The 24,726-nt window shown below is 33.3% G+C and overlaps 1 protein-coding gene across 1 annotated transcript in view; it reads right to left on the bottom strand.

Moving 5' to 3' along the window:
• LOC145259800 (alpha-2-macroglobulin-like protein 1) overlaps positions 1-24,726 on the bottom strand; it is a 207,523-nt gene that overhangs the window by 33,294 nt on the left and 149,503 nt on the right. Inside the window, exons 24-28 of the mRNA XM_080117585.1 lie at positions 20,782-20,874; positions 16,077-16,253; positions 10,617-10,936; positions 5,507-5,666; positions 556-752 (exon numbers count right to left, since the gene is read on the bottom strand). Coding sequence (XP_079973711.1) covers positions 556-752; positions 5,507-5,666; positions 10,617-10,936; positions 16,077-16,253; positions 20,782-20,874 — 947 coding nt within the window. The remainder of the gene's footprint in view (positions 1-555; positions 753-5,506; positions 5,667-10,616; positions 10,937-16,076; positions 16,254-20,781; positions 20,875-24,726) is intronic.

Genomic DNA, 24,726 nt, shown 5'->3' with positions numbered 1-24,726 from the left:
GTCAAATATCATTTCAATGGGAAAGAACTTGAGGCAAACGTCGCAATGAATTCGTAAACATTTGTCTGACAGGATGAAAACTACAAAAAATAAATGATATTCAAAAACGTGGTATTGAATATGACTAAATGCCCTCCAAAAAAAAAAAAAAATTATATGTGAAGGGTTTTTCATCTTATTTACCCATATCAATTTTTTAAATGGAAATCGCCCCCCCCCCCCCAAACAAGGCATGAAGCCAATTGATGTAAAGAACGAACAAAAAAAAGTATTTCAAGGTTGTCAACGATAAGTGTTATATGGAATAGATTCTGATTCAGAAAATAGCAATTCTTCCTTCTTTGTCAGAAACATTATTCATGGAATGTGAGGACCAAAAGACAAAATAAAGGAGTCGAAAGTTACGTGGCTGGCAAAAGTAAAGCCAAGATTTACTTTCTATTCATCCTTGAAAAACTATTGCATATACTTTATAGCAACGAAGCATTTGAGTCCTTAAGATAAAACAAAAAATAAAATTAAAAAAAAAAAAAAACCCAAAGAAAATGGACCTACCCTTGAAGAGACGAATCCACTCATTGGTTTCCTCTGTTCATTCAACCAGTGGACAATAGGTTTCAGGTCTTGCCAGCTGCTCACCACTTCATTGCCCAAAAGGGCTAACAGGGCGTACGAAGTTGTTTCAATGTCCAATGATGTTACAACATAATCCTTGCCTGGTCTTTCGGATTCAATCCAATACTTGTTGCCTTCTGTTTTGTGGAAAACAAAGTAATTTCATCACACACACACACACACACACACACACACACACACACACACATTATATATATATATATATATATATATATATATATATATATATATATATATACCATCGTCGGTTTTTTTGTTTAATATCTTAACTGCACCTATGTTGAACATAGGTCAGCTTACTTAGATAGCTACTGAAAAACACACACACAGGAAGGGGTGAATATAAGCTCAACTGTACATTTGTCCTGGAAGTGCCCGCCCATTGGCTAATTAGGATGGGCGCGGTGGAAACTAGGAAGCTGATTGGCTAACTAAAAATTCAATAGATTGTGCATATATAAAAACGTGAGGTAACCACAACTCTTTGCATAAGCCTGACGATTTCTCACGAGAATGAATATTCTGTGTAGCTTAATTGCCATATATATATATATGTGCGTGTGTGTGTGTGTTTTATTTTTTTTACCGTTTTACCGATAAAACGGTAATAATAAAATAAAAAAATAAAAAAAATAAAAATAAAACATATTTGCTCTGCAATAGTATTTAGCACTCTTTTCAGGTTTTTACTAATTACCAGTTTTACTATATATATATATATATATATATATATATATATATATATATATATACACACATTTTTTTATTTGTTTTACATCGGCATTTATAAGTCGCTACACATTCATGTGTATGTTTTGGTCAGCCAGTTACAAGTAATTAGAGATCTCTTCAGGTGATATTGCTTTACACAAAAGTGAAGTTTGTAATTTTTTGTATAAGCAATATCGCCTGAAAAGTTCTATTTACTTGTAATTGGCTGACTGAAACATGCTCATGAATGTGTAGTAACAGATAAATGCGTATGTAAAAAAAAAAAGTATATCTTGCCCTACTTCAGTATTGAGCATTCTTGCATGAACCTCATTAAAATTTCGTTGTTTGCTTCACCTACTTGAATAAATGATGACATTCTTAGTAGGTTATTATCAAGGTTTTATCATGTTAGCGATCATCAGGCGACCTAAAGTTATGATTTTTCACTGAATTATTGGTAGATGACCACTTTCTTTGATTTCCTAGTATACAAAATATTGATTAAAAATAAAATGATAAAAAATATGAAATAAAAAAAAAACTGAATAATAAATGTAATGATTAAAAACAAAAACGTGGGGCCTGCCTTCCTCCTCTGGATTAAATACCAGCAAAATGAGAAAAATGTGTCTTGCTCTGAAGAAGCTATTTTTAGATATTAAAAGTCTCGGTATATTAAAAACATAATAGATGATTTTTCATTTTAAAATTACATAAATTTTGTTTTCAATATATATATATATATATATATATATATATATATATATGTATGTATGGTAAATTTTTAAAAATTATATTTAACTTTTTATGTATACCAATCCTTTTTTTTAGAAGCTTAGTACCTATTTACTATGCCTCCCCACGGGACAGAGTTAGACACCAGGGTCGTTTTTTAACGTGGAGAAAAGGTACAAAAATAAAAATTGTCTCAGTCGTGAAGGATTTCTCCTCCACTGACAGAGAACAAGAAATAGCAGTGCAGCATCTGAAGAATAGTATGTCAAATATAACACACAGAGCATATATAAAAGAATAACAGTATGGTTATATTCTGAGGTCCAAATATTTTTTTATGCAAAACAGTTTCTTCAACATGTTAAAATTTGGGTACATATTTTATAAATCCTTTTCGTTATGCAGAAAACATATGTCAATATAATGGCTGCCGAACAAACACCGTTGAGTCTTCTATGAATTTTCTTCTTTTTTTTTTTCTTGCGACATTATATTGTCATGCAATTTTTTTCTTTCTAAGCAAAAAATTTCTAAATTTTCTGAGGAGTTTATGCACAAAAGAGCCGGTATTGACGTAATAATAATAATCGATTGTTTCTGCATAACGAAACGGATGCGTAAAAAAATATGTACCGAAATTTTAACATACTGGAAGGAGCTGTTTTGCATGAAAAATAAATATTTGGATCTTGGAATATAACTATACTATTATTATAAAATAACTACGTATTAAATACGTTTGAAGCCAAAACAACGTATTATTACAAAAACAGATATTTATTTTGTTTGAAATTTATAAATATGTTTTGAAGATACACTTCATCATCAGTATGTCTTTCTTTCTTTTTTTTTTTGTTTGTCATGTTGTTTTTGGAGCATAGAATCAGTAAAAGTCCGTTTGTTGTTTTTACGGTAGTCTTTTCAAATGTCGGAACGGTGCGTTGGTTACGTATTTATTTTGTTTGAAATTTATATTGAAATTCATAAATATATTTCGAAGATACATTTAATCATCAGTATGTCTTTCTTTCTTTCTTTTTTTTTTGTAATAATGCATTATTTTGGCTTCAAACGTATCTAATACGTATTTATTTTATTCAAACTACATCAGCGCTTCTATCAAAGAACACAAACCCTAATATGCTGTTATTCTTTTATATATGTTCTGTTGTTATATTGAACGTATATTGAGATTATATATATATATATATATATATAACTTTATATATATATATATATATATATATATATATATATATATATATATATATATAGTAATTTATAAAATATATATGGCGATTAAGCTACACTGAATATTCTGCGTTTCATCCACTATAGGATTCGTCAGGCTTATGCGCGAATTCTGTGGTTGCTTCTTGTTTTTATATATGTTGAGGATTTCTAGTTTGCCAATCAGCTTTCTAGTATCCACCGCGCCCCTTCCTATCAGCCAATGGGCATGCATTTTATCGAACAAAGGATCTGTTTTAGAACTAGGTTAGTGGTTTAGGGTAGATCTTTCCTTCCTTTATATATATATATATATATATAAATCTTTTCCTTCCTTTATAAGATCTTTTCCTTCCTTTATATATATATATATAAATATACCTATGTGTACATATATATATATATATATATAAAGTTATATAATATATATATATATATATATATATATATATATATATATAAGTTAGAAAAATATATATGGCAAATAAGCTACACAGAATATTCCGCGTTTCATCCACACTAGGATTGGTCAGGCTCATGTGAAGAGTTGTTGTAGTCTCGCGTTTTTATATATGCATATTCTATTGAATTTTTAGTTAGCCAATCAGTTTCCTAGTTTCCACCGCTCCCTTCCTAATTAGCCAATGGGCAGGCACTTACAGAACAAAGGCTCAGTTGACCTTATGTTGAACCCTTCCTTTGTGTGTGCTTTTTTAGCAGGGAGTGTAGATATCTAGTGAGTTGATCTATTTTAAACCTATATGTAGTTAAATGTGTGTGTGTTTTTTACCCAGATATAAGAGACCGAATATAAGAAAAAACGGATATAAGAGAGTTTTATCTGGTCCCAAATTAGAGCCTGTGTTAATGTACAGTGTAACCTGGATATAAGAACATAGGATATAAGTGTGACCCGGATATAAGAACCTAGGATATAAGTGTAACTCGGATATAAGATAGCTGTAAGGACACAAAAATAAGTCTCTTATCTCCGGGTTACATTGTGTGTATATATATATATATATATTGAGCATCTGAACAAATTGGCATTCAGTCAGATTTGCACATCTAGGAATATTTCACAAATTACAAAGAATTACATTAAACAATTATGGTTGTTTTTAATTCTAAAAAAAAAAAAAAAGATGAAATCAAGAGATATAAATTTTTAATAATTCATACTTTAATTTTCAAACGTCCATTGAATTTGGTAGAGTTTGTAGAAATGGGATTTCATAATAAGCAAGAATCGATTATGTCTTCCTAATTTACGGACATAATTCAAAACATTTTTTCATCTACATGCGAATGGAATGATAAAAAAATATTTAAAAATAGAGGATGATAAAAAAAGAACAAATAAAAAGACATATATACTATTTAATTGGAATTCATTTTTGAGATGAGTATTATTTATTAATTGCGGACTATTATCCTTATCTTTTTCTTTTTTAGTTGCTTCATGACGTTTCGGCTAACTATTCCTCTGGCCTTCGTCAGGTGGTAACCGCGACGGGATAGAAACTCTGAATCTCCTAACTGTATCCTTAGCAATTACTGCCTTTTGTAGTTGTTGTCGTCTTACCACGTTTTGGCTAAGTAAGCCTCTGGCCGGCTTTAGGTAGGATTGAAACCACTACCTTCAGACAATGCTCACCTGGAACCGTAGAGATTCAATGTCTCTATCCACTGTGCCACATGAAACGACAACAACTATGGAAGGCAGTAATTGCTGAGGATGCAGTTAAGAGATTCGGAGTTCCTATCCCGTCGCGGTTACCACCTGATGAAGGCCAGAGGAATAGTAACTTTAATTTATTTATTGCGGACTATTATTCTCATCTTTCTCAGATGTTGTTTCACGACGTTTCGGCCAACTATTTCTCTGGCCTTCGTCAGGTGGTAACCGCGACGGATACGAACTCTGAATCTCCTGACTGCATTCACTGCAATTACTGCCTTCCATAGTTGTTGTCGTCTCACCACGTTTTATAATAGTCCGCAATAAATAAATTAATATAAATAATACTCATCTCAATAATGAATTCCAATCAAAATAATATATATGCCAGAGGAATAGTTGGCCGAAACGTTGTCCAACAACTAAAAAAGATGAGGGTAATAGTCCGCAATAAATAAAATAAAAAGACTTTTAAAATGAATACGAAAAGGGATTTGTTTTTGGTTTTACCTAAATTTGTTGATTTTGTTTCTAGCTGTCTCCGATAATTATCCGTTTCCTGTTCGTCAAGTCCGTAAAGGGAGAAAGCGTATCCATAGAGAGACATCATGTATAGGTCGTCGGCTTCTTGTGCTCGCAGACATTTAAAGCCGTTGTCAACGATTGCGTCCTAAAAAATAAAAAATAAGAAATTTATATATATATATATATATATATATATATATTTTAAAAACCCGGGAAAACTTTGGAGCAATGAAATCCATATCAAAGCCATGAAAGTATGGAAGCAACAATTAAGCTTTTTTGGCTAGGAACAAAGTGCAGTATCTGTTCTGATACTACACTCCGCCTTTTCTGGCCTCGATCAGTGGAGGATAAATCCTTCTAGATTGAGGCAATTTTAATTTTTGCTCCTATCCAGAGTGCCCCTGTTTGGGGAGCTGGATTTTCTCCACATTAAAAACCGACCCTGTGTCAAACTCTGCCCTCGTGGGGAGGCAAGTAAATAGGAACACCAGCGAATGTGGATTTTTGGGTGTCTCTTTTTAGGGTTCCAATTTGCGAGATGTTTTTGAGGGAGAGTCAGTATAATGAACATTTGATTTTAGATTTAACTTAAATGCGAACGAGGAGAATGTTAGTTGGTAAACACAAAATAACGCGTTCAAAAGCATTAACTTCACAAAAGATATTTGATGCATATTTAAAAGTCGAAGCTTACATAGATATGTAAGCGTAGAATGTTTGACGTGTAGTCCAGAATTCAACCCAATTAAAAGACCAAAAAAAATACAGAAAATTCATTATGATGTACGCACCTGTCACGGAATAAAAGTGTTACATTCCAAAAATCACGTAAATTGATCAAGTAGTGTTTTATATAGAAAACAATTATTTTAATTATTTATTTATTTTTTTTTTTTTTAGATTTTTAGCAATTAACAGTAAATCGTAACTGCTACTGTCTCCCTTAAAACGTCAATGTAGTACTCCTTGTTGACTGTCTAGTGGGAACCCAGAGTATTGTAGATCATTCCTGTGCTTTCAAAAAGGATCATAAGTTTCTAGATGGATTTGCTCTATCTGACCTTTTTGGGTCTGAGAGAGCCAGTATGCTTACACTGGGAACTCTCTCTCTTGGTCCCTGAATCATAGCAGTAGATCCAGCTTTCATCGCAGGTCATCAGAGCATCAAAAACTGTGAGATGTGAATTGATCAGCTCGACCATCTCCCTGCTGTCACCGTCTTTCTTTCTGATCCTCTCTGAGCACCCTTTGGACAAACTTCACACAAATCTTCCGCATATTCAGTTCCTCATGAATAATTATCTGACATTAAACTGTGCACTTATTGTCTCTATAGACACACGACGGTCTGTGCACTTTTGATGATCCCCAAATGAGGGAGCTCCTCGTCACATACGAGTCAATCTTCGGTCATGGACCCCAATGTGACCTGTGCTCGTCCTTTGCAGGGGACTCGGTCGATCTGGTCGGAATCACTTCACCTTTGGGTCGATAGGCCACTGCCTCGTCAATCTGTCACACTGGAAATGAATCAATTTCATGCACATAAAAGAAAGACAAACTCAAACATATCTATTCTACTGGTTAATTCAAAATAGATGCACAAAATATAACTTATATACAATTGTTCAGATGTTGATTTTGACAAAACTCGACTGAGTCTCAATTTAGATTAATTACTCTCAGTTTTACGGTGGTGGCGGTTCGGGTAGAGAGAGGTGGCAACAACTTTTTGATTGTATTTTATTCTCTCAAATCTCAGCTCCAACTCTGGCGATTTTGGTGCGGGGGGCCCCATTTATGTACGGAGGTGACAGGGTAGGTTCGGTTGCTCCTTAGACCAATCGCCAGTAAATACATCACCTCAGGGGAATCCCCTATTCCCTGTGTGTGTACCTGCGGTCTACCGCTTTCTCAAGTCCCGAAAGATTAAGCTCATATTCTCGATTTCCGTTACCTATTCTCAAAATGACATAAGTCGCCAGTTTTCCACCAAACAATAAAATTTAGATGTCGGTTTCATAAATAATAAAATTTCTAACTTAACTCTTCCTTTCAGCAGGATTGGATGCCATTGCCCGGGCATACAATAATACTTAATAAAACAATCATATCTGCCTGGCATTCTCCAGTGTTTCGGGAGCCTCAGCTCCCCCCCCCCCGGTGGAGAGCCCAATCGCTCCTTAGGATGGTCACAACTCGGGTCCTTATTCATGAAATTCTTTATTTGGCCAATCAACTCTGATGTTTTGACTCTTACTCCTCCCATCATCCCTCACAGATTTCCTGCCTTCTTTAAATCTCTTATGCCACTCAAAAACTGATACCCCATTCATGCAAGATGGTCCAAAAGCACTCTGAAGTATTCCATACGTTTCTGTGGCATGTTTTTTTCAAGTTTAAAACAGAATTTTACTGCATATCGTTCTTCTAAAGTGTTCTCACATCCAGATTGCATTTTTGAAATTCACCAGCTGTGATAATCAGGCTTTAGTAGGGTGTATTCCAATTCCTACTGTAGCTGTTCACTTGAATCTGGAATCATAAAAATTGGTCAGTAATAATATACTGAATTTTCAAGCGTCTTCAACAATTTTAACTGTTTGTACAAAAACAGTCTGGAAACTTATTGAAGACACCTTGTACATGAAAGTGTGTGTATGTAGGTTATTTATATATAAAAAAAAGATGATTATAGTATGTCAGCCCCTTTAAGAACTCGGTTCTTATTTATATTCATTTATTTATTGTGGACTATTATTCTCATCTTTATTGGTTGTTGTTTCATGACGTTTCAGCCAACTATTCCTCTGGCCTTCATCAGGTGGTAACCGCGACGGGATAGGAACTTTGAATCTCCTGACTGCATTCGCAGCAATCACTGCCATCCGTAGTTGTTGTTGTCTCACTACGTTTTGGCCAAGTAAGCCTCTGGCTGGCTTTGGGTAGGATTGAAACCGCTATCTTCAGACAATGCTAATCTGGAACCGTAGAGATTCAACATCTATCAATGTGGTGAGACGACAACAACTATGGATGGCAGTGATTGCTGAGAATGCAGTTAGGAGATTCGGAGTTCCTATCCGTCGCGGTTACCACCTGATGAAGGCCAGAGGTATAGTTAGCCGAAACGTCGTGAAGCAACAACTAATAAAGATGAGGATAATAGTCTGCAATAAATACATTTATATAAATAATACTCATCTCAATAATGAATTCCAATTAAAATAATATCGGTTCTTATTGTTGAGCACTCTAAGTTGAAGTCAAAAGTTGGTCACTTAAGCTTACACGTGCAGATCATGATGTCATAATCATTAGATCACTATCACTGTCTTGACATTTAAAAATAAATGTTTAAATTTCAACTATATTTCTTGCGGTTAACGTGGGCCGTGTGGATTTGTTCCTTGCCAATGGAGTCAGAGATAGTTTCTTTGCTGGGTTCGAATCTCCCAACTGGTGGTAATCGTGACACCCTGCACTGATGATTCCCGAAAGGATGAAATATTAGTGTCTATAGACATTAAAAAAATTGTGTGTGTGTATTTTGTAAGAATGCAACGATGCAATTGAAAATTGTGTGTGTGTATATATGCACGTTTATATTTATACATAATAATTACACAAAATTTATGCCGGCATGGTGTCGGTGAACTTCAAAGGAATTAACACTCGGCTTCTTCAGATATTGGGTTCTTAATCTTGTAATTCTTATCTTTTAATCGCGTCTAATGGGAACTGACCTGATTTTTAAATACATATTTTGTTTATAATATTGTTGTTTTCACTTCGAAAAAAAAAAAAAAAAAAAAAAAAAGCTCACATGTGCTTATGGGGTAGGGGGCGCTAGCAGTCTATTCTAGAAGCTAAGGCGGCGCCAGCCTAAAAACGTTTGGGAAACTCTGGTCTAAGATCTAAGTTTTTCAACGCCCTTTTTCTTCATCATATGGTGTTAAAATGAAGGAAAATAGTAATAAAAATAGTTTGAGTTTTTTTTTTTTTCAACGGTGATGCTTTCGAATGCTTGCATGATACGCATGGCGTGCGTTAAGTGAATTAGTTAGATTGTGTTTCTATTTATTTATAAACGTAAAACATGTATTTCAATTTAAATTTTAAACAACATTTATATCACGGGAATACAATCTAACTACCAGTATAATATTCGAAAATGCACTTGTTGTGAAAAGGATGTTTTTGTTCTATTTCAGAACTAAAAAGTCGTTGGCATTTCCAAAAGTATATAGTATTGTGGAGTGAGTGATTTTTTTTCAACGTCATATATAGTGGATACATACAAGAGAGTGACAAAGCTTGCTACCCTCTTTATGGGAGACGTAATTTTGAGAGTCAGATTTGCCGGATCAAATCTATAAATATAAAAGCGAAAATGTATGTATGTATGTATGTGTGTTCGCTTTTTCTGTATGTCTACAAAAGACTTCTTTCAGAGAAGCGGTCGGTCGGTTCACAACTTTTTAAAACTTTTTATATCACATGTAAATCATAATATCTCACAGTTAACAACGAAGCCCGGCTGTCTATTTAATTTGCTCGATTTCGGGAAGATAAATATTCAACATTTGTCGCTCGCCGCATGTGGGTTAGTCTTTTTCCAATTACATCTTGGGAAAATAAAAATCCCGCAGTCAAACTTGACCTCATTAACTCATTAAAACGGGCACCTGCCGAATCCAAGTAATTAAATAAATTCAAACGCGTTTCCGTTAGCATCTCGCGGTGGGGCAATCGTTAACGTCGCACTTTTTTTTTTCACACTTTAATTTACAACTTTGCCTCAACGGTTCGGGTTCGATCCTCATACTTACTTTTTTTTTTAACCCCCCCCCCCCACACACACACCTCCAAACATCCGGGCAACGCCGGGTACCCCTCGCTAGTATAATAATAAATCAAAAAGATATAAAATGAAAAGGTAATTTCTAGAAACGCCCATCATGACATATGTTACTTGAGTAACGTAAGTTTTTTTTTGTTTTTTTATTGGAAGTGCTCAAACGGGAGCTGAATTTACAGGGGGTGAGGAATGAAGATCATTTTACATAAGAGTTAAATATATCGAACTTACATAATGCGGTGTTCCAAATTCCAAAAAGGAAATTAAAACTTTGGCAGTGTGGATGGCCTTTAATTTATTTTCCTTGTTTTCATATTTGGACGTTTTGAGATTATCTCCCTTGTCAAAGAAGCAGCCATCATCTTGTTGCTGGGATCGGAGCCATGAAATTGACTTCTGAAGGTTCCGGTCATCAACATAAATATAAGCCCTCGCCTTGACCAAAATCTGAATAGCGAACGCAGTGAGGAGTTCACTGCCTTCGTTATCGTGAATGCCGAACATACTATAGGAACCTTCATCATGGATGTAATTCATTTGTTGCTGGTAAACTGGAAATAGAAGTTAACTTTGGTGAAGCAGACATTGGTGGCGAACAACAGTGAAATGTGATGCAATACGAAAAGATAATTAAAAGGCAATAAACAAAATCAATGACACCAAAGCAAAAAAAAAAAAAAAAAAAAATAGTCCAAATTGCAACAAGGCAAAAAAAAAAAAAAAAAGGTCCAAATTGCAACAATCGAGTAATTGCAACAAGACAATAAATCGAGTAATTGCAACACGGTAATAAAGAATCCTATTGCAACAAGGTGATAGATAGCCCAATTGTAACACGCCTAATTGTAACACGGCAATAAATAGCCTAATTGTAACACGGCAATAAATAGCCTAATAGCCTAATTGTAACACGGCAATAAATAATCCAATTACAACAAGGCAATAAATAACCCAATTGTAACACATAAATAGCAAGAAACCTATAAATAATTCAAAACAGCAACAATGTTCTAAAGAACAACAAAGTAATAACTGAACCCAATTGCTAGTAGGAAAAATAGCCTTAGTGCAACAAAGCAATAAACAGATCCAATTGCAAGAAGGCAATAAATTGTCCAAATTGCAACAATATAAATGGAATATAATCCAATAATACAGCAAGATTTTTTGTTATAAAGTTCTATGAAAGATCATAAAACTTCCCCATTAAAAAAATATTTTTTCTTTGTTTTTAACAAAGTTTAAAATTTTGAAAACTTTGATTCTTAAAATTTCGGCATAGTTGGATGATTTTATGCATCTCCAACTCACCATTAAAAGGTTATCGTTAAAGAAATGTGACATTTTTTTTTTTAAACACAGAATTTCATATGTGTAAGCTCTATTTCCACCTCATTCAACACCGGATTATATATTTTAAATTTAACTATTTATTAGTTCATTTTTGGCATTTCAATTTTAAACCATTTTCCCAATTCAAGGCTTTAGCAAATAAAATAAAAAAATATATATATATATTGTGAAGAAGATTAACACTATTAATCCAATATTAATATGTGGTTGAAAATTTGTTAAATATTTCACCCAATGATTCCCTGAATTTCTTTATAGCAACAAATGGACAAACAACAATGCAACACGATAATTTCTTAAACCTAATTTCTAAGAAAATAAAATAGTAAAAAAAAAACAACAAAAAAACTTATTGTTTGGGTACTAGTGCACTTATTGATCCGTGTTGAAATAATAACGTTATTATTTTAAAAGCCATACTTAACATGGGGAGGGTGTTTTTACCTATTCTGTACTTTAACTTTACAATTGACTAAAAAAAAACATATCATAAAACTTGGAAATACGATTTAAAAAATAGCGCGGATCAGCAAGTGCATTAGCATCTTGTTTTGATTGTCCTGACAAGTATTCTCATCTCGAGTGTTATTGGCAAAACGTTTCGGTCGTTGAAACATACGACCTTCATCGGGTGTAAATTCCATGTTTTTTTTTGTTTTTTTTTTCAATTAAGGAAAAGGGGTTAGCTCTGTATTGTAAGAACTCGGACCTTTGGTTTGAGAGTGTGTCCGTAAATTAAAAAAAAGATCATTTTTCAGGGGTCACTAGGGTATTTTTAAAGACTTTCTAATGATTCAATTTTTAACCGACTTCTTATGCTATTTGTCAATATTAGTGAAAAAATGTTTACGAAACCGTGGATGGACATCCCACGTGTGTTTTTGTAAAATACAGTGCAAGGGAGGCAACTCTAAAAAAAAGGGGTTTATTGGGGCATTATCTCCCTTGACCCCTGAAAATTGACCTTTTTATGATTTACGGACCTACTCTCAAACCCACGGTCCAATTTCTTACAATATAGAGCTAACCCCTTTTCCTTAGTTGAAAAAAAAAAAAAATGGATTTCACACCCGATGAAAGTTGTAGGTTTCATCGACTGAAACGTTGTGCCAATAACACTCAAGATGAGAATCAAAACAAGATAAGCATTCATACCTCATCTAAAAAAAAAAAAAATTCAGAATTGCAAACAAACAATGTTTTTGGAGTTCTGCATACTGTGCTAATTCTCCTAAACAATTAAATAAGATTCTACAATTTTAGGCGATTACATGTAACAAGGATGCAAGTAACCACCACCACCAACAACAAGAAAGCCAATGATGCACAACCACATATGCACACACAAACATGCATGCACACACACACACGAACACGCATGCACACACACACATACACACATACATACACACACACACAAAAGTCAAAATCTATTTCTTGCTCTGTGTATGTGAAGAGAGAAGGCAACAGAAGAGAAAACTCGAATCAGTTTCAAGAAAGTAAAAATTAAGAAAAAACACTGAGTGTGCATATAGCAGGAAAGAAACAGGAAGTAATTATTTGTTGAAATGCTACTGGGGTGTATATAACGGTTGTATAAGTAACGTGTCTGTGTCGTCTATATAATTGTTGATGCCTCCGTTTAGTCTCAAAAGACAAAGGATACCCCCTGTAGGCGCAGCTGCACATGTAATTGTGAAACAAAGGTTGCGCAATCCCTAACCACACCTCTCTTGAATCAGCACTGCTTGAGTCGAGTGGCAAGGAGGAATTCAGGACGACTGGAAACAATGCCAAAATAAGCAGAGAGCACATACAGCACCTGGAAGTTCAAAATAGTCACCCATTTAGTAATGACCAGGTTCAACATTGCTTAACTTTGGTGATCCAACGGGAACCGATGTGCCAACATGATTATGCATATCGTGTATATACATATATATATATATATATATATATATATATATATATATATATATTTATGACAGTCTCTATGATCTCTAGCATGTTGAGTGGATACTTGCATATATATATTTAAAAATTTTTTTTATTTATTATTTGAGGGTAAACAGTTACATATGGTCGCTACAAATAGCCATCTATTTCAGTCAGACTTCCTCAGGCGACGCAGAACCTCTCGACGGCAAAAAGAAAATACATATATATATATATATGATTACTTAATTTAATCACATAAATTAATATACGAACATATAAATTTATGCGTAAACTTTAAGTATTTACTTCAACAGTGCTCAATACGTAGGTATTGGCATAAGCCTGATGAATCCTAGCGTGGATGAAACACGGAATATTCTGTGTAGCTTAATTGCCATATATATTTTATAACTTACTATATATATTTTTTCTCTCATTTTGTTTCCCCTCGATGTGCCAATATTTTAATCGTTTTTTTTTTTAAATGTTAATAAACTTTATTTTAGTGTCCCCGTAATTTTTGGCACATTCAATGGTTCCCCATCAGAACTCTTTACTTTCGACATAGTATTATTTTTTTACGCTATCGATTTTCTCCTGATGAGATGATAGCTGAAAGAGCTCTCGAGAGACTTCCGCCCATTATAATTAAAATATATATATATTTAGAGAGAGAATAAAAAAGTAACAACCAAGTTATGCGTTCATCAAAGTTTTGTCTTTAATTCAAGACTTTGTCTGGATGAGAAACGAAAGACGAAACATTGATGAACACATAACTTGGTTTGTTCCTTTCTTATTTTCTATTTCGTCGATAGATATAATACACACACACACACACACACACACACAAGAGTCTTTAGTATTTGTGATTATCTAGTTTCTCTATTGTTTGTAATCGTCTAATGTTCAAAATTTTTCGAGTTAATATGTGTATAACAGGATACTAACAGATCCAACATGATGAATAACATTGTTAGTGGGGAGACCAGCAAAAGACACATACCTTTTTCTTTCCTGACCAGTTGCGACAGCTCATGTTGCCCGCTGTCGAAATTCCTTCTCCAAAAGAAAACACCATGATTATAGTTTCTTATACATAAACCTTTTATTCTGTTTGGAATCCCTTTCAAAGTTGGGCATACCTATATTTGCCTGCATTTTACTAAACTTTACTCCTGATTGCTTGCAAAGGCATCCAGAGACCATTCGACTTGTTTTTCCGCTCGACTCTTGGCTGTCTCTTCCTCTGACTAAACTCTACGTGTATATAAAAACTATCTTCCTATATAATTCCGTCATCAATGCACGCAGGACCGAAGGATCATTGCCTGATCTTTGTCACGTATTTTGTTTATTTAGGAATTCCAAAGTTATTATTGTCAGCTAAAATTCCTAATTGCTACTGATTCTAAAATTCCATTTCCAAAGGAAAACATAATTGTTAACTAAAATTCCTAACTATTTGTTATGATAAAAATTCCAACATAATTATTCTTGTTACATTATTTAGCTGACAAAACATCTCGACTTTGAACAACCATAATAATAGTCGTCTAGTTTACTTTCCAGTATTTTCTAGGACAAACAATACTACACTCCCATAATAAGTTATTTGAAGACTTAGCCTTTGCGATAAAATTAGCAGTTTCAGTTTTCAGCAAGAACTGTTATAAGAGAGAAAAGAAAGGTAAGTGAGAGAGGGATATAAAGAAATAAAATCCAGCTAAATAGCGACAGATAAATAAGGAGGTAAGGCCCTAGCAATTTGGCAGAAATAAGCCTTTCCTTATTTAAAAAAGTAAAGCGAATTTTGATAAAAAAATTGAACTCACATCCATAAGACGCTCTAGTGATTTAAATGGAAATCCGTTTTTTCTGGATTAAAATAAAAGGAAAACTCACATCCTTGATGTAAACAATCTGAAAAACTAGGCAGTAGAAAGAAATTAATGATAAAAACACTGTTTTAGACTTTAGAGGGATCACTTTCACATAAATTTAACGTAAAATGATCACTCACTTTTAAGCAACATATTAATGATCACCCACTTTCAGATTTTAAAATGTAAAAAATAGAAATAGCCAAAAATAGCTTAGAGTCAATTAAATAACTGACTCATTGGGTCAATTAATTAATGTCAGGCGATAATGGTAACCAAGTTTACGGATATGCCCTTAAAAATGCTATATGGTCCGAAATTGGCGATCTGGAAGTAGATGATCATTTTACGTTAAATTTATTTATAAAACTGATCCCCTATCTAAAATTATTGTTTTTATTTTATTTTTACTGCCGACTTTTCATGTAATCACTTAAAAAAGTAGAATCTCATTTATTTATTTTTTGTGAATCAACACAGGATGCAGGGTTAAAGTTTTACTAAAAAATTAACAAACTTCGTTCCATCATCGCCATCACTTTGGATTCAATCTTGTAGGAAACCAATCCGACTGCATTTAAATAATCCATTACGTAAATGATGGCAGCAATGCTCAGGAGGTTGCCTTCCCCATTTGTGATTGGATCCTTGATCCAATTATCCAGTCCGTCAATGCCAGGCCATAGCATATTACCTACAATGTAAAAAAAAATGTCTGTACTAGAGCATGCTGGGAAATTTTTTTTTTTTTTTATTATTTATTATTTTACTTCCCCATCCTGTATATATATATATATATATATCTTTTTTTTCACATTTAAGAAAATTTTTTTAATGATTTTGTTCTAGCTGAGGATGGAACATCCCAACCGAGAGACCTTTTTAAGATTCTTACCATCCCTTTAAGTGTAATTGTTTGTATTCCTCTTGCACTTGGTTCACTAGGTATATTTGCCAGATACTTTTGGAAATTTTTCTTCATGCGTTTGGTAAATATATTTATACAGGGTGGGCCAAAAGTCACAGCCACATTTTAATTTTAAATAACTATTTCATTTCTAAATATTTTTTAATTTCTTATTATTTTAAAAAAAATTTTTTTTCAGATCCTTAAAATCAATTATGGAAAAATTCAGTATTGTTCAACGTACAAAAATTGTACAATTTTACTATCAAAATCAAGGCTCAATAATTCAAATCCAAAGAGCCTATCGAAGACATTTCAATGTGAGAGATGCACTTAATGTGGGGATATCAAAAGGAAATGTCTTTTGTTACCAAAACCCAATCTTTAATAGAACTAAAGGAAAACATCAATGGATAAATAAATAAGGCCAGAAACTTTGGAAAAGGTTATGACAGAGGTAATCAAAAGAGCTCAAATTTGTAAAGCAGAAAACGGAAGGCATTTGCAGGATGTTAGATTTCACATTTAACAATATGAGTTTCTCAATTTACTAAGGTAAAATAAAGTTTATCGTCTTTATTTTATGATACCATAATTTCATGCATATAACTGTTAAAATAAAAAAAAGTTATTTAAAATTAAAATGGGTCAGTGACTTTTGGCCCACCCTGTATATATTTTTAAGGACCCCCTTAAAGCTTATGAAACTGTAGAAGTGAAATATTGAACATCTGTAGACACAGAATAAACTTTCCTATAGGATAACAATACATAAGAAATAATAAATTATTATTAAAAAAGGCAAAAATATACTCCAAGCATGCACATATTAATATAAGCTCAACTATTAATTCAACGTATTTACAAAGAAAAAGAAAAAAAAACAGAATAAAATAGGAAATAGATGTCAGCCTAATATTTGTTATTGAATGAAGCATGGCTATTGGTTAACGAACACTAGCTCACAGGCAGGAATAGAAATAAATCTGGTTGATTAGCTAGATAAACGTCACATGAATATATATATAAAAAAAAAGGTAACACAAATTGCATGCATTTTAGTCAAACGATTACTTATGAGTAGCTGTATTGCCATATATTTTCATACCTTACTAATATATCTACTATTATATAAAAGGAACTTTGTGTGTATGTGTGAGTTTGTTCCTATGGACTCCTAAATGTCGGAGTGGACTTTTTTTTTTTAATTTCACATAAATATTCTTTATGTGTCTGGCAGTGTTCTTAGATAAGTTTTGTATCAGAAGTATCGATAATTGAAAAAAATCTGATGAAAGAAGGAACAAGTGATTCGGACTGAAGTTAACACCTTATACAACCTAACATCACAAGTGCATTTGAGAAGTTTTATTACCACACAAACATAAAGGCCTGGCATATAGAATTAACAATAGGTTCTTTGATATGACAGGGGCGCATTCGAAATTAATCTTTCTGTTTAGACCACAATCGAACTGTGATACTTGACTTTTGCATTTTAAACTTTATTTCAAGCCATAGAGACCTCACAAGTAGAAAGGTTTAGCATATAAAATCAACAGTACGTTCTTTGATATGGCAGGGGCGTGTTTGAAATGAATGTTTCTGTTTGCAGCACGATTAAACCATGATGCTTGACTTTTGCATTTCAAACATTAATTCAAACCATTATATAAAAATAATTTTATAAAATTAACAGTAGGTTTTCTATAGTGCAATGTGTATTTTGGACTAAGTTACTGTGGAGAGGCATATGAAGCTTCCTCCTGGTGCATCACGGTGGGTCCCTAACTAGAGCAAACAATCGATTGGATTAAAAAATTGGGCGATTTCACTGATTTCGATGACAATAAGTGATGGGAGTGTAAAACTTTCGTTGATCCTCATTCAATACCAGACAACATCGGATCTCTCTGCTAGTACATTATATATATATATATATATATATATATATATATATATACACTCCTTTAAGTTCGTTTTTCTTTTGTGTGTATTGATATTCATATAAAAACCCCTCTTTTCTATTTATTTAAGAAGAAAATACAATTTTCTTATATATGCGTTGTGGAAATGCATTCACTAGCAAAAGATCTAGCTAATTTGCATATTCTTTTAAACATTCATTTTAATTAATTCCCTGTTAGTTTTTTTCGGTTTTCTTATGGGATGATCATCTAGAGTTAACTATTACGTGTAATTATATTCATGCAGATATTCTACATGATTTATAGTTGCATAATTTTTGCGTAAAATGTTTACAGGAAACACAAAATTGTTTCCATATATATTTATGTATACGTATATATTTTTGTTTAATCTATTAGTCTATCTATCTATATATATATATAAAAGTGAACGTGTCTGTGTATATTTTCCTTCGCAATAACTCTGTTAATTTTCAGTCTACAGACTCGAAATTTGATATACAGGGTACTGAGATTTGGGAAAATCGATGTGATCGATTTTCGTCCAGAAATTTGGCTGTTAAGGGGTCAAAGTTCAACGATTTGACCTTTGAAAACTCTACCAAATTCCTCCGACAATTTGGGGTCTAAACATTTTAGATGCAGGTTTCTTGGACAGGGATCTAACTTAACTCAATTTGAGTCCAAAACAATAAATTTTAATGGTTCATAATAGGGGTCAAATCGACCGTTTTTTTAAATTTTTTTTTTATTTTGTTTTTTTTTGCTCAGCATACACCTCCAAACACCCGGGCAACGCCGGGCTGAAATGCTAGTATATCTATAAGAGTGAACGTGTGTATGTCTGTCTGTGTACATTTCCCTATGCAATAACTCTGTCAATTTTTAGTCTACAGACTCGAAATTAATATACAGGGTACTGAGATTTGGGAAAATCTTTGTGATTGGTTTTCGGCCGGAAATTTGGCTGTTAAGGGGTTAAAGTTCAACAATTTGACCTTTGAGAATTTCTGGTCTAAACATTTGAAATTTTACATAAAGGGTATTCAAAGCTTTTTAATCGGTTTGGGTCGAAAATTTGAGCTACCAATATATAAATGTATGTATGTATGTTTGCATGTCTGCCTAAAACTTTCGACAGAGGCGACGAATTTTCACAAAATCTGTATCGTTTTGAAGCTCGACCCTTCAGACGACAAATACCGAAAAATTGGCTAAAAAAATTCATTTCTTCACCCTCAACTGGGCACATTTCTACAGGGAGGGGTCGCTTTTATCGCCAATATTTTCAAAAGTCGTCCCCTCTTTTCGATTGTCTAGCCTTAATTTTAACCTACGTCACTTCCGGTATCGCGGTGGTCGTAACAGCAAAGACATCACGTTTTTTCCCGTTCTTTTCCTCCTTCGCAGTACGGGTTCGAGCCTGCCTACCTACTACCACTTTTTTTTTTTTTTTTTTGCTCAACACACATCTCCAAACACCCGGGAAACGCCGGGCACCCATGCTAGTAATATATATATAGCAAGATTATTTCAGTGAATGAGATAGATACTGTGTCTATTTGATCCATTGATCCGTTCTTTCAAAATTCTAAAACTTACACATGTCAACCATTTTTTAATGGAGAATTTTATAGTAGTGGGTATGAACCAAGAATGGCTGAAAACTGTAAAGAAAATTGTAATTAGTGAAAAAAAAAACTTGTCTTGTAAGGTTCAGCTGCTAAATAATAGAAAAAAAAAACAAAAAAACAAAATGGCGATGCTCAGTTGATTTTGGTCACACAAATTCTCACTGATGGAATGCAGATTAGATGATTTGGGGCTGCATATTAAGCAAGCCGTTTGAGGAACGGGGAAGATTGTTTTATTTTAGAAAGACGAGCTGTGCACGTGTACTATTGTACTATGTTGAGGTGTGACGTATTACTTGAGGCTGAGAACAGTGAAGTTAAGAGGCGGTGCTGTCAATTTCAATAAACAGAACGACTAGTGTTATTTTGAAATTTTCCTTCTCTTTTAGATTGACAACCCAACCAAGGCTTGAGAATCTTGTCTATCCTAATATATAACCATAATTGGGTGGAGGATATATGGTTTTAGGCATTTTCTAAAGGTATTAATAAAATTAATGCAATGGCTTATGATACTGCCTGTGTGGGAGAAAAAAAAAAAAGAAGATGAATGAAATTTCCGTGAAATTTATTTAATTTTTTTTGTTGAAATTTTAAAGATTTTCAGCTGAGAAAAAAAAAAAATTGGGACCCAAGAAAAGTTCGATTATATCACATTTCAAATGTTTCTTTTTAACTTTTTACGGTGTCCGTCATATAAGGCTAATAACATGTTGGCAATTGTAAATAAAACAGCAAAAATTGTGAGAATACCAAACATAAAAACTTGTGCTTTTATACTGTCAGGAATCACATTTGGTGGAATCTTGGATGTGATCGTATAAATATATACGCCGCCATCATTTTCTGTGAAAAAAAAAAAAGGATATATATATATTAAATTATAGATAATTAATAAACACTTATTAAAAAAAACAAACAAATATATAAGTGAAAACACATACACACACATATATATATAAGTGACCTTTTGTACGTGTGTGTGTGTGTGTGTGTGCGTGCGCGTGTGTGTAGAATGGGTTCTACTAAACTACTTTGTCAATTTTTGTCATAGCATTCCTTTTGAAGCCAAACGTGAGTCTCTTTGGACTTGTGGGCTGGCACCGGCCTGCTGTCACACCCAGGGTCTGTCAGCAGCCACCTGATTGTACTATGGGATCACCATACTCTTCAGCACATCCAGGTACACTTTGGTGTTGACTTTCAAGCAGACTTTGAAGATGTGAGATGGCATAATGTGGCCCTTACTTGAAACCACACCAAAGACCATAACCGTGGCCGGAAACTTTATTTTCATCACTTTGGGCACGTCCCTGTTATTTGTGCCAATCCAGTAATGCATTTTGAGGGTGCTGGCAATGGTCTGCGTCATAATTTGGATTAGTAAAGAGCATAAGTTGTACAACAACACATCTCCCATCTCGCTCGTCAAACATTGTGTCACTTTCAGACATGATAGAAGGCTCCTCTCGCTCTTGGGATTTGTACACAAATGGCCAACTAGTAAATAGTCTGCAACAAAAAAAGAAAACCGGTTTTCATCAAACAGAAATGGAATCATGTCATCTTTTCTATGGCGACAATTTTATCATTCCAACATTCGATGTCAAAACATCTTTAACTCACGACTCGCACAGCAGCTACCAAATAGCGTAATGGTTAAGAGCCGTGACTGACGTACAGGCGGTCGGGTTTCAATCCTGGCTTGCGGTAGTTGCTTGTCTAGCTGCACTGATAAGCTGCGAAACAGTATTGTATGTGAATGACTATATATATATGATGAGAAATATGGAAATAGTATTCCGACAAAATAGAAAAATAAAAAGGGACAAACCGTGTTATGTGTTCATCAACGTTTCGTCTTTATTTCATCCAGATGAAGTCTCGAAATAAAGACGAAACGTTGATGAACACATAACACGGTTTGTTCCTTTTTATTTTATATATATATATATATATATATATATATATATAGAGAGAGAGAGAGAGAGAGAGAGAGAGATAGAGATGGCTACTTAATTTTATTACATAAATTAATATATGAAATATAATTTTATGCGTAAATTTTCATTTATTCTCACGAGAATGAAACGTGGAATATTCTGTGTAGCTTAATTGCCATAAACATGTATACACATATGTAACCAATAATGTTTGTATAATAAACAGACTATATACCAGCTCTGTCCTCCATTTAGCACTCTTTATTAATCACGTGGGTTTCATTGGATTTACATTTAGGAAACTAATCGAAACAACTATTTTATATATATATATATATATATATATATATATATATATATACGCATACATGTAGGCATAAAAAGAATCATTTATAATTATTTAGCCTCTTTAAGAAAGTTCTTAAAGTAAAGCACTGTATGGAAAATAAAGGCGGTCAGTTTTAACGCTGTGACTGCATTTGGCATTTAACATTGTTAGTTTCCCTTATTTCTCAAGGCGGTTGATGGTGGCTGAGAGGTAACATTCATAGCAAATGGAGTCAAAGGTGACTTTGTAGTTGGGTTCGAATGTCCTGGCTAGTACCCATTGTCCTTTCTTGCACTAACTGCACTAGTGTCTGTAGGTATAAAATTAATTATAATATAAACTTTTTTGTCCAATCTCTGTGTATGTAGGTATATATATATATATATATATATATATATATATATATATATATATATATATATATAAGTTGACTATATTGACTCATTTTTCTTAAATCAGCCTTGGCAGCCGTGTTTTAAAATCTCTCCATTTCTTTTTTCTACGCACATTTTATCTTTCTTTTAATAATATTATTTGAATTCATTCCCTTTTTTTCCTTGTACCCATTTGTGAATTATTCCACGGAATTCTGCCTTTTGGATCACTTTGAACCATCTTCCATTAACGCGATTCCTTTGGATTTCACTTGTGGAAATGGAAACTTAACCAACTTTTTTGGATTTTACCGTTATTGGATATTTTACCCTTCACCAGACCATCCATTCACGTGAAATCACCTTTTTCTTCCTCCTATTCCTTCTGCTGCACTATTTGTTAAGAAGTAAGATCTATGACTTACTTGTAGTCTCATTAAATACTTTTGCAAGCAAAATCCGATCCCGCATTTTGCTAATCCCTACCCTCTGATGAGAAGGAAAGTATTTCTTCGCAACTCTGCGGATTAAGGATAATCCACTTATTTTGTGCTTCTTTTTTAAAATTAAATATGTTATTTTAACTCTTTTTCAAAATGTTTTTTAACATGTTTTATTAACTACTTGTTCTTATATATATATAATATATATATATATATATATATATATATATATATATATATATGCCAACATACAAGGGGATTGGACAAAAGATTTTAACACATTAATACATAGGTTGGTCTCAGCCTGATTTCACACTCAATGAGAAACTTATTTTATTTCAAACAAAGAAAACATCTCTTGAGTGGCTGGACTCTGCCCAGAGATACTAATTTTCCTTTTTTCTTTAACCAAGCATCTATAATCTGCAACAGCTTCCATCTGAATTCATCACTGAAACACGCAGCCCACTACAATTCAACCATATTTGGTACAATTAAACTTACATCTATGCTTGACTTGTCCAGCAAGTTTTAATTACGAATGTCCAACAGTTTTTGTTTTTATCACTATTCCATAATAAGCAAAGCTGTCAATAACTCTGACACTTGTTAATCTAACAAAAAGAGATATTTTAACTTTTTTTTTTTTATCACCGTTCAATATGAGGAGACACTTTGCTTATCTGCTCATCAGTAGGAGGTGTGATTCTTAATAGGCTTCATATTTAACCGAGCTAAACACAATATCGATCAAAACAATACAATAGTTTCTCCTAATATTGATGCAAATGTTTAGGTATCTTGGGCAAAACATACACGTTCATCTCTTGACATTGCCCTGAATTGGGGCACTCTTCAGTTTAGGAATAGTCTAGATATTGTTTTGATCGACACTGTGTTTAAGATAAAAAAATTTTATCCGTGGAGGTGAAAATCCGGTAAAATGTGAAGCCTGGTAAGAATCATGCCTCCTACTGATGAGCAGATAAGCAAAGTGTCTCCTCATATTGAACGGTGATAAAACAAGAACTGTTGGACAGTATATAACGGACGCTTGGTGGACAAGTTAAGCATAGACTAAAGTTTATTTGTACCAAATGTGGTTGCATTGCGGAAAAGATTGTGCATTCTATTAAGGATTCAATGGGTGGCATTTGGAGAGGATGGATGCACGTATATATAATTCCAGGTTGAGAACATTCAAAGATTAAAAAAAAAACAATAAATTTAACAAGGTTTATATAATGATGCTCTATAATGAATAAAGCAAGATATACTTTATTTTATATTTGAAAAATTTTTTTCAAAGTCGCTACACGATCGTGACAATGTTTCGATCAGTCAATTATAAATAACCAACAACCACGTGAGGCTATGCAAAGTTTCTTCTTTTAAAAGTTGGAATCCTTGAATATAAATAAAAGTCTGTGTGTATATATATATATATATATATATATATATATATATATATATATATATATATATATAGTCATCCACATACAGTACTGTTTTGTTGTATCACAACTCATCAGTGAGGCTAGACTAGCACTTTTCCCTAGTTGGATTGAACTTACAACCATCACATTGATATTAATGTTGGGATGATTATT

The sequence above is a fragment of the Euprymna scolopes genome, chromosome 35 (assembly GCF_053919585.1).
Source record: "Euprymna scolopes isolate OS-2025 chromosome 35, ASM5391958v1, whole genome shotgun sequence".
NCBI classification, from domain to species: Eukaryota; Metazoa; Mollusca; class Cephalopoda; order Sepiida; family Sepiolidae; genus Euprymna; species Euprymna scolopes.
This window is presented reverse-complemented; position numbering and strand designations above follow the sequence as displayed.